Below are 14907 nucleotides of genomic sequence, written 5' to 3' on the forward strand. Positions count from 1 at the left end.
AGGAGCATCCATGTTGCTGCAAATGGCGTTATGTTGTCGGTTTTTATACAATGGAATACTACTCAGCCATAAAAACAAACAACATAACACCATTTGCAGCAACATGGATGCTCCTGGAGAATGTCATTCTAAGTGAAGTAAGCCAGAAAGAGAAAGAAAAATACCATATGAGATCGCTCATATATGGAATCTAAAAAACAAACAAACAAAGCATAAATACAAAACAGAAACAGACTCATAGACATAGAATACAAACTTGTGGTTGCTAAGGGGGTGGAGGGTGGGAAGGGATAGACTGGGATTTCAAAATTGTGGAATAGATAAACAAGATTATACTGTATAGAACAGGGAAATATATACAAGATCTTATGGTAGCTCATGGAGAAAAAAAATGTGACAGTGAATATATATATGTTCATGTATAACTGAAAAATTGTGCTCTACATTGTGCTCTAAATTGTAAAATGGTTATAAATCAATAAAAAATGTTAAAAAATAAATAAAGAAATAAACAAAAGTTCTCACCACCAAAAAAATTTGTAACCATATGAGGTGACAGATATGTGTGGTAATCATTCTGAAACATATATCAAATTATTACATTGTATAACTTAACCTTACACACTGTTATGTCAAATATATCTCATTAAAGCCAGGTGGGGAAGAAGTATATCTGATATACTAAGAGATGGCGCAATTAAAAGAGGAGATGAAATGGAATCACATTAAATATTCAAAATCAGAGAAGGCAGAAAAAGAGAAGAAAAAAAGAAATGTAGCATAAACGAAACAAATAGAAAACAGTTACAAGTACGGTAAGTATTAATCCAGCCATATCAACAATCACTTTAAATGTGAATGACACATATACACAAGTTAAAAGACACAGTCAAATTGGTAGAGAATAATATCCAAAAATGTTTTGTCTATGAGAAACTCATTTTAAATATAAAGATTCAGATAGGCTGAAGGTAAAGAGATGGAAAAACTATACCACAATAACAATAATCGAAAGAAAGCTGTTGTAGCTACATTAATTTCATGGAAGCAGGTTTTAGAACAAGGGAAATCATCAGGGATCCAGAGAGGCATAACATAATGGAAAATAAGTCAATTTTCCAAGAAGTTATAGAAATATTAAATGCATATTCAACTAAAAACAAAGTGTCAGAATATGTGAAGCAAAGTATGATAGAGATGAGAAATAGATAAATCCACTATTATATCTGGAGACTTCAATACCACTCTGTCAGTAATTGATAGATCAAACAGGCAGAAGAAACAGGTGACATGAACAGCACCATCAATCAACGTGATCTACTTGACATTTATAAAATACTCCATCCAACAACAACAGAATACATATTACTCTCAAGTGACATAAAACATTTATCAAGATAGAACAAATTCAGAACCATTATGCATACCTTAACAAATTTAAAAGAGTAGAAATTTTACAAAATTTATTCACAAACCACAATGGAATTTAACTGAAAATCAATAACAAGAAGATAGAGTATCTCCCAAATATTTAGAAATTAAATAATAACAAGGAAATATATTCAATATCTTGTAGCAGCTCACAGTGAAAATATGAAAATGAATATATGTATATTCATGTATGACTGAAGAATTGTGCTGTACACCAGAAATTGACACAACATTGTAAATTAACTATATCTCAATAAAAAAAGAAATTATATAGTATACTTCTAAATAATTCATAGGTCAAAGAAAAAAGCCCAAGGGGAGATTTAAAATATATTTTTTTAACCTAAATGAAAATGAAAATACAACTTTACAAAATTGTAAAGAAAGCAGAGAGAAAAATAAAGTGAAAATTAATGGAACCAAAAACAGGAAAACAATAGAGAAAATCAAGGAAACCCAATGTTGGTTCTTCAGAAAGATAAATAAAATTTAAAAATTTCTAGTCAAGATAACCAAGAAAAAAGAAGACAGAATTACCAATATCAGAAATGAAATAAGAATCATCACTTCTGATCCCATGGACAGTAAAAAGATAATAAGGAAATGCATGAACATGTCTACTACAACTGGCAAAGCTGTCTTCAGGAGCAAAAAGACTTTCCCAGACAAAAAACAACTGAGGGAGCTCATCACCACTAGACCTGCCTTACAAGAAACGCTAAAGGGAGGTTCAAGTTGAAATGACATGATCACATATATAGAAAAACCTTAAAACCTCAGCAACAACAACAAGTGTTAGAAATGATAAACAAATTCAGTAAAGCTGTGCCAAGATGACAAGCTGGGGCTGCGGCCTTCCACCTTTGGTTTGATGTGAACAGACTCAGGCCCACAGAGGGAGATGGCCAACTTAGTGCCGGAAGAGACTGGTCCCCAGACCCATCCGACCCCAGCTGTCAGCCTTGGGATTCCTTAAGGCCTGACGGCCCGGATGTGGCAGACTCTGACTTCTACCAGGACAGGGGATCTATTTTCAGAGAGGTGAAGGCTTTGATCGGGGAGGAGGGGGGCGGGGGCTAGAATCAGGTCAACCGAGGGAGGAATCCCAGGCCCTACCAGGAATCAAGGGGAGGGCCCTTATGGAGGACTGGACTGTTCACCACAGAAATCTGACCCTCCTCTCAGCCTGGGGAGGCCCCAGGCAGAACTGTCAAGGAACAGGAGCTACCACCTGTACCCTCTTCATTTCTGGGTTGGGCACCTTGGAGAGAAAAGCCTTGTGAAGGCAGCAGGTGCAGGCCCTGTCAAAAGAAGATATGACTACCTCATGGAGGACTGAGGGTAACCCCCAGCTCAGAAGACACAAGGAGCCCCACGGAAACCCCCACCCCACCCCTGCTGTCAGCTCTGGTGGACTCCACGCAGGCCTAGCAGGCTGAGGCCCCACCTCACTCCTATCGTGGAGAGGTGAGGCTCTTGTTCTGAGGGATGAAGCCACGGGTTGGCAAAGACAGGGTGCTCCCGCAGGGCCAGGCATCAAGGTGAGGCCTGAGCGGCTTTCCCAGCCCAAGTAAAGGGGACCTCGGCCCTGCTCTCGCCTCTAGGGGTCTCCTGAGTCCTGCCTCGGGGGTCTGAGGGGCAGGTTTCCTTTAAGGGGCAGGACCCGGGTTAGGAAAGTATCCAGAGGGAGGAGACTGAGCCCCTCAGTCCTCTGATAGGACCCCTGCCATCCTCCCCAGGAGGCCCCGGGCAGGGTTCCCGTATGTTGAGTCCTGACTTCCGCCCCGGGCTCTGAGGGCCAGAGGCGTCGTTGGTTGCGGCCTGTGGAGGACGACTCCGACGGGCGTTGAGGTGAGGACTCAGAGGAAGGCCTGAGGGGCGGTCTCCTCAGCCCCCACCCTCCCCTCGCTGTCAGCCCCGGGGCACCCCCCACCCCCGGCCTGGATGGGTTCACCCCCGGCACCGTCTTGGGGGTCTGAGGGGCCGAGGCCTGGTCAGCCAGGGCGGTACTCAGATCAGAAGAAGGAGTGTCCCCGCTCCGCCGGGTGTTAAGGTGGGACCCTCATGGCGGGCTGAGGGGGCCTCACGGTCCAGCCAGCGGGGCCCACAGACGCCCAGCCCGGCTGCCAGCCGTAGGAGGCTCATGGTTCAGTCAGGCAGAGACGCCTCAGTCCTCTGTCCTGCCTTCTGGGCGGTCCGGGGAGATGGGGGCTGCGCCTGAGGGACGCACCCTCGGGTCTGCGGAAGGGAGGGCGAGGCCCTGTGGGCCTCTATTCCAGGAGAGAGGGATCCCCGCAGAGTTCATCCAGCCCTTACTGTCACCTCAGGGACACCCCTTCCTTCCATGTCCGTCTTGGTCTCTGGGATGTAAGCTCTTGTTCTGAGAGTCTCATCTCAGACCAGCAAAGGGGTGGGGACCAGGCCTGAACGATGAGGATGCTGGGTCGGTGTTGATGGGCCCATCCACCCAAGAGCAGGCGGAGCATCACAAAGTCTGGCCTTCCCCCTCTCATCAGCTCTGGGGCCTGAGAGGTTCTCCCAGCCCAAGAAGAGAGGACCTCGGCCCTGCTCTCGCCTCTAGGGGTCTCCTGAGTCCTGCCTCGGGGGTCTGAGGGGCAGGTTCCTTTAAGGGGCTGGACCCGGGTTAGGAAAGTATCCAGAGGGAGGAGACTGAGCCCCTCAGTCCTCTGATAGGACCCCTGCCATCCTCCCCGGGCAGGGTTCCCGTATGTTGAGTCCTGACTTCCGCCCCGGGCTCTGAGGGCCAGAGGCGTCGTTGGTTGCGGCCTGTGGAGGACGATTCCGACGGGCGTTGAGGTGAAGACTCAGAGGAAGGCCTGAGGGGCGGTCTCCTCAGCCCCCACCCTCCCCTCGCTGTCAGCCCCGGGGCGCCCCCCCTCCCCCCCGGCCTGGATGGGTTCTCCACCCACTCTGTTTCCGGGGTCTGAGGGGCCGAGGCCTAGTCAGCCAGGGCGGTACTCAGATCAGAAGAAGGAGTGTCCCCGCTCCGCCGGGTGTTAAGGTGGGACCCTCATGGCGGGCTGAGGGGGCCTCACGGTCCAGCCAGCGGGGCCCACAGACGCCCAGCCCGGCTGCCAGCCGTAGGAGGCTCATGGTTCAGTCAGGCAGAGACGCCTCAGTCCTCTGTCCTGCCTTCTGGGCGGTCCGGGGAGATGGGGGCTGCGCCTGAGGGACGCACCCTCGGGTCTGCGGAAGGGAGGGCAGACGCACCCTATTCCAGGAGAGAGGGATCCCCACAGAGTTCATCCAGCCCCACGACTCCATCTCCGGGGTCTGAGGGGCCGGATTGTGGTTTCAGTCTGCAGACTGAGGTGCCCCTCACCTCTTATAGGGACTTAGGTAACCCCAGGGGTGAGGGCCTTGGTCTGAGGCATGTGTCCTCAGGTCAGTAGAGCCAAGGAAGCCCAGGTAGTGCTAGGGGTCAAGGTGAGGTGCACACCCTGAATGTCTGCCGAGGACCCCACCCACCCCAGAACAGAGAATCCACAGCGCCCGAGCTTGAACATGCTATCGTCTTACCTGGAATCTGCAGGCTGTGCCTGAGGTTCCACCCCGAGGAGCTTTCTCAGGTCCTCCTACTGGTTCTCAGGGGACAGATAAACTAGGAAGCCAGGAGACCCCCAGAGCATGATCTAAGGGAAGACCTGCTAAGAGGGCCTTTGTCAGAGCTGACAAGGTTGAGGTTCTCACACTCTTCCTCTCTCCCTCAGATCAGTTGGCCCCCATCACCACCTCCTGCCCACACCCCTGCCTGCCATCCCCAACACGAGTCATCATGCCTCACGGTCAGCAGAGTCAGTGTGGCAAGCTTGAAGGAGGCCCTCTGGCTGAAGAAGAGGCTCAGGGCCTGGTGGGTGCACAGGTTCCTGTAGCTGAGGAGGAGGCAGCCACCTCCTCTTCGCTGTCTCCTTTGATCCAGGGCACCCCAGAGGCTGTGCCTGATGCGGGAACCCAGAGTGTTCCCCAGAGTTCTCAGAGCGCCTGCTCCTCCAGTGCCATTGAAGCCATTCCATCAAGCGCATCAAATGAGGGCTCCAGCAACCAAGAAGAGGGTCCAAGCACCTCCCAGGCTCCCGAGTTCTTGCTTGGTGATGTGCTAAACAGGAAGGTAGTTGAATTGGTGCGGTTCTTGAGTGTCAAGTATGTAACAAAGGAGCCCATCACAGAGGAAGAAATGCTGACGAGTGTCATCAAAGAGCATAAGGATCACTTCCCTTTGATCTTCAGCAAAGTCTGTGAGTGCCTGGAGATTGTCTTTGGCATTGAAGTGAAAGAAGTGGATCCCACCAGCCACACCTATGTGCTCGTCAAAATACTAGACCTCACCTACGACGGGATGCTGAGTGATGCCCGCGGCATGCCCAAGACCGGCCTCCTGGTACTTATCCTGGGGATGATCTTCTTGGAGGGCAACCGTGCCTCCGAAGAGAAAGTCTGGGACATGCTGAGTGTCATCGGGGTGCATGCTGGGCAGGAGGATTTCATCTACGGGGAGCCCAGGAAGCTGATCACCGAAGATTTGGTGAGGGAAGAGTACCTGGAGTACCGGCAGGTGCCCAACAGTGATCCTCCCAGCTACGAGTTCCTGTGGGGGCCAAGGGCTTATGCTGAAACCAGCAAGATGAAAGTCCTGCAGTTTTTCGCCAAGGTCAGTGGGGCCGACTCCGCTTCCTTCCCATCCTGGTATGAGGAAGCCAGGAGAGATGACGAAGAGAGAGTCCAGGTGGCTGAAGATGATGCTGCCATGGCCAGTGCAAGTCCCAGCATCACATCCAGCAGCCTCTCCGGCCCTGAGTGAAGTCGGCGGAAACTTCTCCACTCTGTTTGAAGAGAGCAGTCAAGTTTCTACGTGGTGGAGGGCTGAATTGCAGATTTTACCCTTTTTTTCCCTTTTTTGATATTTTTCAAATTTCTTCCTCCTAATAGGTTTATTAGCTTTAGTGTCTAGGTTCATGAATGACACTGGTCACATATTTATTACTGTTTGTCAGGTTTTAGAATAAGAATTTTGCTGTTCTGTAAAACATACTGGGAAACCTTCCATTTCTTACTTTGTGATCTAGAACAGGATAACATGACATTGGAATAGGAATTTCCTTAAAAACTTGCAATAAAATAGATGGGGTCAAGAAATAGAAGGAAAAATGTATAAGATGGTTATCCTAAGAATCCTGTATCCCACTTAGTCTGTTATTTTATAAAATTAAAGTTATACACCTGGATTAAAGAATCTTAATAAAATAAAAATAAAGACTGTTTATAAAATAAATTTTAAACATTAATAAATGAGAGTTCTGGCTTACTGGCTCATTTATGCTTATAGGTGGGAGAAAAGCCTGGAATGGAAAACTGCTCTTGGCAGTTCCTCTGGGATCGTGGAGAAACAAAGTACAGTTTCCACCTGGGGCAGGTGCGGAAGGCATCCTACCCTCCTGTCCCCACGCTGCTGAGCAGAGTGCACAGGCTTCAGTGTTCTGTACACACTGTCTGCAAGGATTTCCTGAGAAAATGCTGCTATTTCTTTGAAGTGGTGCCCAGAGGCTGGCACTATTTCCCTGGCCTGGGAGAGTCAGAGCCCATGCCCTTGAGAGGATATTTTAATTAAGTTATCTTGAGTGTAATTTAGCCAACTCTAAGCAAGGGCTAGATTTCTGGTGGGGGTGAATGAATGAAAGTCGTCGTTTGGATGGAAGAGCAGCTGGGAGGGAGGGAAGGAGTTAGTCCTTGACTGAAATTCTGGGAGCGCTGAGTTGCATTCAGCTGGGTAAGGTCTCCCCATACCCAAATTAAATAATATATCCACAAACGGGGAAGATTTAATGAGTTTTATTTACAAAGCAGTACTTTCGGCTCACTTGTTTTGTGTCCTAGAGTGCTGTGTCTTCTCCGAGATGCCATGGAACACAAACACACACAATCCCAGGAGGATCAAAACCATATTAAACATTTATTGTATTTTTTATGCTATTTATTAAAGATCCACTAAATGCCAGGCACTGTGCCATGTGCTTGATTTACATTGTATACATTCCAGCAGTCCCACAAGTCAGGGCTTATTAAACCTGCTTCACCAGCGAAGAACCTAAGGCTCGTAGCACTCGGCAGTTGGCTCAATATCACATGTCGATAAGTGACAGAGCTGGGCCTGGATCCTTGATCTGAATTCATCCAGGTCTAGGCTATTCCCACTCCTCCCAGCCTGAGGCAGCCTTTTGTCTCTTAGTTCATTTCTCTCCTCAGTACTCTATCATGGCAAGAAAAAGAAAGGCCCCGTGGCCAAGGTACTCAAAGCAAGCCTAAGAAGGAAGGTGACAACGAGAATCGGGCAGGATTTGGGGGTTGTCTGCGGGCTTTATTTATCTCTGGTCCTTCTACCTGAGCCCCTGGCTTCCTTGAGAGTTGACACTGCCCAGGTCCTGGCACTTTGTCCTGTCCCAGGACTTCCCTGCTTTACACTCCCTTCCACTGGTCACCCTCCATGTGCCCTCCTGTCCAACTCTGGAACCTGGCCTGCTGACAAGCTTGCCGCTTCCTCTTCTCTGAAGACTGTGCCCTGCTCCCAGTGGAAGAGCCCCAAATCACCTGCCTTCCCCCTGACACAGAGCATTCCTACCCCCTGCAGACGCACCCTGGCTGTCCCGTCGCTCTTTCTGGAGCCCCAGAAACAGGAACAGCCTCTGTGAAGTAAATGTTTAGACAACTGGGAAGCCCTCCTGGCGTCTTCAACGTACTCTCAAGTTGTTTTTCAAACTGGTGAGTAGAATCTGATTTGTACATAATCTACTGGTTCTTGGGATATAACCCTGAAGTTAGAGAGGATATTTGAAACCACACTGATATTTGCAGCAGGATTCTAATAAGATGTATTATTTGAAACAGGCCACTGATCACATCAACAGATGAATAAGCTTACCCTGATGGTAAAACACCAAAGCTTCCCTCATAAGAGGGCGATGAGGAAGCACCATAGAAACCTCACTGTGTAAGCAGACATCTACTGGGGATGAATTTCTAAAACCCTGGAGTCCTCCTAGGAGGTGAACAATGGTTCCTCAGTGGACGTGTTACGTCTGATCAAAAAAGAAAAAAATAGTTAACCATCCTTCCACTGCCTCTTGTATATATTTCTGCCCCCTGGGAAAATCCTAGTTTGCAGTATGCCTAATGACACCTGTACAAGTGTTTAGGAACGTTTGGTCATGGGAGGGGTAGCTGAGACTCACAAGTTAGATTTTGACTGTGCATCACAAGGAAAGAGGAAATTCTCAGGCTACTGAGATTATAGAGTTTACTGCAAAGGGCAGTACGGAACTCCCTGCTAACATTTACAGGAGCCTTTGAAAACCAGATGCGATCCTATATTTGAAAGCACCTGTCATATAGTGGGCACTTGAAAACAGTTGGTTTTCTCAGAAACTCCAAGAAATAGAGTCGTCATAACAGATTATAATAGTTGCTTTTTATTGAGCACTTCCTCAAGTGACGTGATGGCTTATGGGAGAGACTAAAGTGCTCATCCACTTCTTGTCTTCCTCACCTTCCTGGGTGGCCCACCTGTAGTTTGGCAGGAGCCATTATGCCATTTCCATGCTGCTTCTGCCACTCAGCAGCAAAAATGGAGACCCCATGTTGGGACAGCGGGGCTACAAGATGGAAGCAGCCTAGATCCCTGGGTTACACGAAAGCAGAAAGTCCCTGCCAACCCACATCAGGATTTATGAGCGCAAAAAATAAACTTTTATTGTGTTAAGACATCCAAATAATCAGGATCTGTCTGTTGCATAAACTAGCAGCTGCTTTAACTGATCAATGCCCAGCATTTATTTCTGTTGTTAGGTTTATTTAAATATTTTTAATTACAAAGGTAATTTTGCATATACTTAGTCGCCAAACATTCTGAAAATACAGACCAATCACAATTCTCCCCTTTACAAAGTACCCCCAAAATTCAACCCTCTTGTAACTACGATTAACAGTCCGATGTGTATTACTTTAAAGCTGATTCTAGGCTCTTTCATAGACACACTGTAAAATATATTGTGTTTTTTTTTTTCACGTGAGTGGGTAATGATGTTCATATTCATCTGGCCCTTGCCTTTGCTGCATAATAAAATGGAAGCAGGATCTTTCCATGAAAAGCACATATTAGATCTACCTCACTTTAGTAATTACTCCCTAGAATTCTGAAGTGTGTGTGTGTGTCATAATCAATAAAACACTTCTCCTCTTGATAAATACTAAGTTATTTCCCATTTTTACATGATTAAAGGAACTTAAATTAACATCTTTGAACATGAATTCTTGGGCAAGTGTGTGTGTGTTTTCTCATAAGAAAGACATTTTAATATGGAAAATTGGATTAAAGTGGAAACGGTGTGAATATTTTAAATATTTATAAAGATTTCTGCAACTTGGTTCCAAAATGCTGTAACAGTTTATTTTCTCATGAATTAATACCTTACATACTCAGAATCATTTTATATTATCAATCTTTCAAATTTGGGGCAAATATTATGGGTGAAAAATATTGTCTCACTATTGTTTTAATTTGTATCTCCCATTTTCTCATTAGGTTAAGCAGAAAATTAACTTAATCTTTCACCCATATAAAGCTGGATTAATGCAGTGATGTCCTGACTAAAGGGATTCCTCTGGGCTTGATTTAAAATTCTGAAATGTCAGCAGGCCATTTCCTCTTTGAGAAGCAAGGATTCAGCCAGAATGACCAGGAGCCAGGGAAGGAAACCAGACGAGAGACTCTCAGTCAGTGAGGGTCATGGAGAGCATCTGGGAAGAGCAATTGCCAGAATCCACGTGAGAAACCACATACAAAACCAGGTCCAGAGAGTCCCAGGTAGGCTGGCGGTCAGGAGGCGAGCTGGCGGGGAATCTGGGTGGGTGGATCTGGACGCCGCACATGGATGGGCTTGGGAAATCTCGGAATCCTCATGACCAGCTGGAAGTCTCAGTGTGGTTCGAGTGGGTAGGTCAGCTGGAGGAGTGGACCGCATGCCAGCCACCACCCTCCGCCGTAGAGTCGCCCCACGTCCGGAAGAGCACAGCTGCTCCCTGTACGGCTTGGGTGAGCTACATTTCTTGACACCGCTAGTGGTCCAGGGCACCCTTGCCAGTGTCCCAGGGCTGGGAGCTGTCGTGATGCTTGCTGGAGGCGGAGATGCTGCCCCTGTGGACAGTGGACCCCTCCCTAGAAGCTGAGGCTATGTGAGTGAGTGGGGTTGGTGACTGACGTCTGACAGTTGAGACAGGCTGGGGGGCACTGATGAAGAGTGGAAGGGAGCATGCGCCCACAAGGAGGGGCAATCAGAGGGGCTACGCCCTGGGACAATTCACCTCAAGGACTCTGTAGCTAAAGGGCCGGGTGCGGACAAGCGTTGAAAAATGATCCAGGTGTTGTCCCTGGCTCAGACTGCCTCCTACGGATTCTGAGCTGTTGCGACACTAGAGGGCAGGTGTCCTGTGGCTATGACTGCTGGTCTTCGTTGCCACCAGGTACTGTCTGGCGTAGAGGATTGGCCTGCATTATCTTCCCAGGCAGTAAACTGGGGTATTATAAGACATTGCATCTCCTTTCCATTTTTTAGAGATCACTGTCCTTCACGGCCTGTTGTCCAATAAATTAAAAATTGTTTCATATATTTCATCTGGATTTTTAGGTAAATCAGGTGGGGAGTTCAGTTCCTGTTACTCCGTTGTGGCCAGAAGCAGAAGTCTTATAACCCAAATTTAAATCTAAATTATGTAGGCGTGACAAATGTTCCAAAGTTTCAATCTGATTCAAATTAAAATCAGGATTGAGAGGCTGTGGGACACATTTATGTTAATAGCAATATACTTACATACAACTAGAATATATAACAAAATATCAACAATGCATTTCTCTGCTAGTGGACATATGAGTGAGTTCTTTATTTTCTTATTCATGGTTTTAAAATTTTGCAACATTTTTTAAACATATGTATTAATCTTTATAATTATAAATATTTTTAAATGTGATTTTGGCTGCCAAAAATACACATCCTCTAGATGGTTTGCAAAAAATTGATCAACCTCTTGCTGGATTCTACCAGCCTCTGGTGTGTCTACTGCATGTTTGACTAGAAAGGAAAAAAAACGCAATCCAATTAGTAAGCTCTGTGTAGTCATCCAACTTCCCTTACACTTTCAAAGACAATGTTGCACAGATAAGAATCTATCTTCTTTCTAAAGCCCTCTTTTCCAGAAAAAGTATTCACTTATATTTTTAAAGGGAAAATTATATCTACATCTAAATCATATTCTGCAGGATATGATTGGATCCAATATTTATATGAAAGACAGTATACAGGCCATTGTGGGAGAAAGAATTATAATTATCACACTCATTACTATGAGTGTTGTTTATATGTCTCTTGTCAGAGCTCATAATAAATACATCATGTTATTCAAAAAATATTTTGGAACTGTGACACATGAAATTCTGTTGTTCCAGAAGGAACCCTACTTCAAAAAGACACCTGCACCCCAATGTTCATAGCAGCACTATTTACAATAGCCAAGACATGGAGACAGCTTAAATGTCCATTGACAGATGACTGGATGAAGAAGATGTGGTATATTTATACAATGGAATACTACTCAGCCATAAAAACTGACAACATAACGCCATTTGCAGCAATATGGATGTTCCTGGAGAATGTCATTCTAAGTGAAGTAAGCCAGAAAGAGAAAGAAAAATACCATATGAGATCGCTCATATGTGGAATCTAAAAAAAAAACCAAAAAACAGAATGTAAATACAAAACAGAAACAGACTCATAGACATAGAATACAAACTTGTGGTTGCCAAGGGGGCGGGGGGTGGGAAGGGATAGACTGGGAGTTCAAAATGTAGAATAGATGAACAAGATTATACTGTGTAGCACAGGGAAATATATACAAGATCTTGTGGTAGCTCACAGCAAAAAAAATTGTGACAATGAATATATGTATATTCATGTATAACTGAAAAAATTGTGCTCTACACTGGAGTCTGACACAACATTGTAAAATGACTATAACTCAATTAAAAATGTTAAGAAAAATTCTGTTGTTGAGAAGTCACTTGGTTTATGGTATCTTGTTATGGAAGCCTAAGCTAAGACAGTGTCCAAAGCCATTGCTTTGTAATAGCCTTTTTAAAAAAATCCTCGGGTATTTCAGCTTCTCTGATCTTCTCAAAGGAACAGTTTTTGTTTCATTGGTATAATTTATTGTTCTTCTAATTCCAATTTCATTGATTTCCACTCTTATCTATATTAGTACTATCGTTTTTCTTGCCTTGGGTTTACTTTTCTTTTATAACTTCTCAAGGTAGGAGCTGATACTATCAATTGAGTCTTTTCTTCCTTTCTAATATAAGCATTTAATGACATGACTCGCCCACTTAGCACTGCTTTAGCCAAGCCCCATAATTCTGCTAAGTTGTATTTAGATTTTCATTCAGTTCAAATTTTTTTCTAACTTCCTTCAATAATTTCTTTTGAAGCATGGGTTAGTGAAAATGTATTGTTTAATTTCCAAATATCTGGGGACCTTGTTGATATTAAAAAAAAAAATAAATGTTGAGGCCTTAAGGGCTGGAGGGAGGAGTTTGTACCTAATGTGTTGGGCAATGGGGAGCCACTGATGATTTCTGAGACGGATACTGACATGATCAGAGCTATGTTGGAGAAAAGACTATCTTGAGGGGTAGAATGGGTTGGAGGCAGGAAGTAGAGAGGTAGCTACGGGTCAGCTACTCATTCTGGCCCACTACGCCACTGTGCACTTACAGCTATTGAATTCCTCTGTTTCTGAAAGATCATTTCTCTAAGTATTCAGGTCACTTTGAATTTAAATCCCAATTTAAATGTACTAGCAAATTCACTAGTTAGTGTCATCTGAAAACCTAATTAGCACACATTTTAACTATCTGCATGAATGACTGGTTTAACCATTATTATGGCCAAGCCAGTTAAATTGCTCAAATTGGGCTAAAATTGTTGTTAGTGGAATAGAAATTTCCATTTAATATATGCATTTCAAACTATAAGTAATTGCTACTTAGCTACTTAGAACCTGAAATGTAATTGTCATGAGATGTAATTAGTATGAAATCAGAATCTTATAAATCTCTGCCTAAATATTCTGAATCATATACCAAGATGTCTGGTTGCTATATATATTTCTTACAAAGTTTCATGCTTTTTTAAATCAAAGCATTTATTTCAACAAATCCCTTGGGACTTATCAATACTGTGGAAGTAGAACAATTGGCACCCAGCATGTGTGACTTAAAAGGGAAGCAAGATTAAGTCAGGCTGGGCTTATAAAACAGCGTTCCATTCAGCAAAGATTCTGCAATTTTAAAGATTTATATTATTTTTTCAATACAGTTAAATATCACAACATCCATATTGTAGAGGTAGAAAAGTTGGGCTGTTTTCTTGAAGCTATGTAAGGCAATAGGAGCAGTTGCTTGCCATGAATGGGAGAAGGGCAGAGCATTTGAAACCACACCCTGCAATTAAGAGAATCTGGTAGGGCCTTCACTCTCCCTTACTTGGCTCTTCAAAGACAATCAGCAGAAGAGAGACTCTTGAATAATGAATTGGACAGGCAACACTCATCCTGAAGTCACATAGCAGCTGTCAAAGAACAGTACAGAACCTTGTCAAAGACACCCTTTTTGCCGTTCCCTTCAATGTTGCTCTCATTAAGATTATGGCTCTTAACGTTTTGGGGTGTGGATCTCTTTCACAATCTGATGAAAGTAGGGAAAGCAGGCACTTGTGCCAAGAAAACTCCCTCATAGGTGCATAAAACTCATAATTGTGTCTATAATTTCGGAGGGTCGATAGCCCCCTCCCTGTTTGGGGTTGAATTGTGTCCCCCCAAAAGGTACATTGAAGTTCTGACCTCCCCAGAACTTGTGACCTTATTTGGAAATAGCATCTGTCCAGATGTAATCAAGACATTAGGGTGGGTCCTAACCCAATATGATTCACATCCTTACAAAAGAGGGAAAACAGTGTGAAGATACAGACACACAGGGAGGACACCATATGGAGACAAAGACAGACTGGAGTGATGCATCTATAACCCACGGAACACCAAAGATCGCAAGCCATCACTAGAAGCTAACACAGAGGCATGAAACAGATTCTCCCTGAGAACACTCAGAAGGAGCCAACAATGCTGACACCTTGATTTCAGACTTCTGATCTCCAGGACTGTGAGATGACCCATTTCTGTTGTTTTTAGCCATCCAGTTTGTAGCACTTTGCTTTGGCAGCCCTAGGAAACTAATACAGATTTTGGTACCAGGAAATGGGTTGCTGCGATAACAAATATCTAAAATAAAGAAGCAGCTTTGGAAGTGGGTAATGGGAAGAAGTTGGAAGAATTCCAAAGTGTTGATATTTAAAAAGCCTAGGT

The 14907-nt window shown here is 44.7% G+C and overlaps 1 protein-coding gene across 2 annotated transcripts; it reads left to right on the plus strand.

Annotated features, from left to right (window-relative positions):
- Window positions 1-3139: 3139 nt before the first annotated feature.
- On the plus strand, window positions 3140-6699 carry LOC102524565 (putative MAGE domain-containing protein MAGEA13P). Of its 2 annotated transcripts, none has more exons than XM_032474896.1 (2): window positions 3140-3282; window positions 5163-6699. In XM_032474896.1, exon 2 carries the CDS (start codon window positions 5228-5230, stop codon window positions 6248-6250), a length of 1023 nt encoding a protein of 340 aa, XP_032330787.1. In that variant the 5' UTR covers window positions 3140-3282; window positions 5163-5227; the 3' UTR covers window positions 6251-6699. The 2 variants fall into 2 exon arrangements, with proteins under 2 accessions (XP_032330787.1, XP_032330788.1); XM_032474897.1 differs by lacking the exon at window positions 3140-3282 and adding an exon at window positions 4038-4248.
- Window positions 6700-14907: the final 8208 nt, after the last annotated feature.

Source organism: Camelus ferus, chromosome X (assembly GCF_009834535.1).
Source record: "Camelus ferus isolate YT-003-E chromosome X, BCGSAC_Cfer_1.0, whole genome shotgun sequence".
In the NCBI taxonomy this organism is placed as follows: domain Eukaryota; kingdom Metazoa; phylum Chordata; class Mammalia; order Artiodactyla; family Camelidae; genus Camelus; species Camelus ferus.

Bases quoted from the DNA above. Each gene is read 5' to 3' on its own strand.
- LOC102524565 (XM_032474896.1), top strand. From the start codon at position 5,228: ATGCCTCACGGTCAGCAGAGTCAGTGTGGCAAGCTTGAAGGAGGCCCT.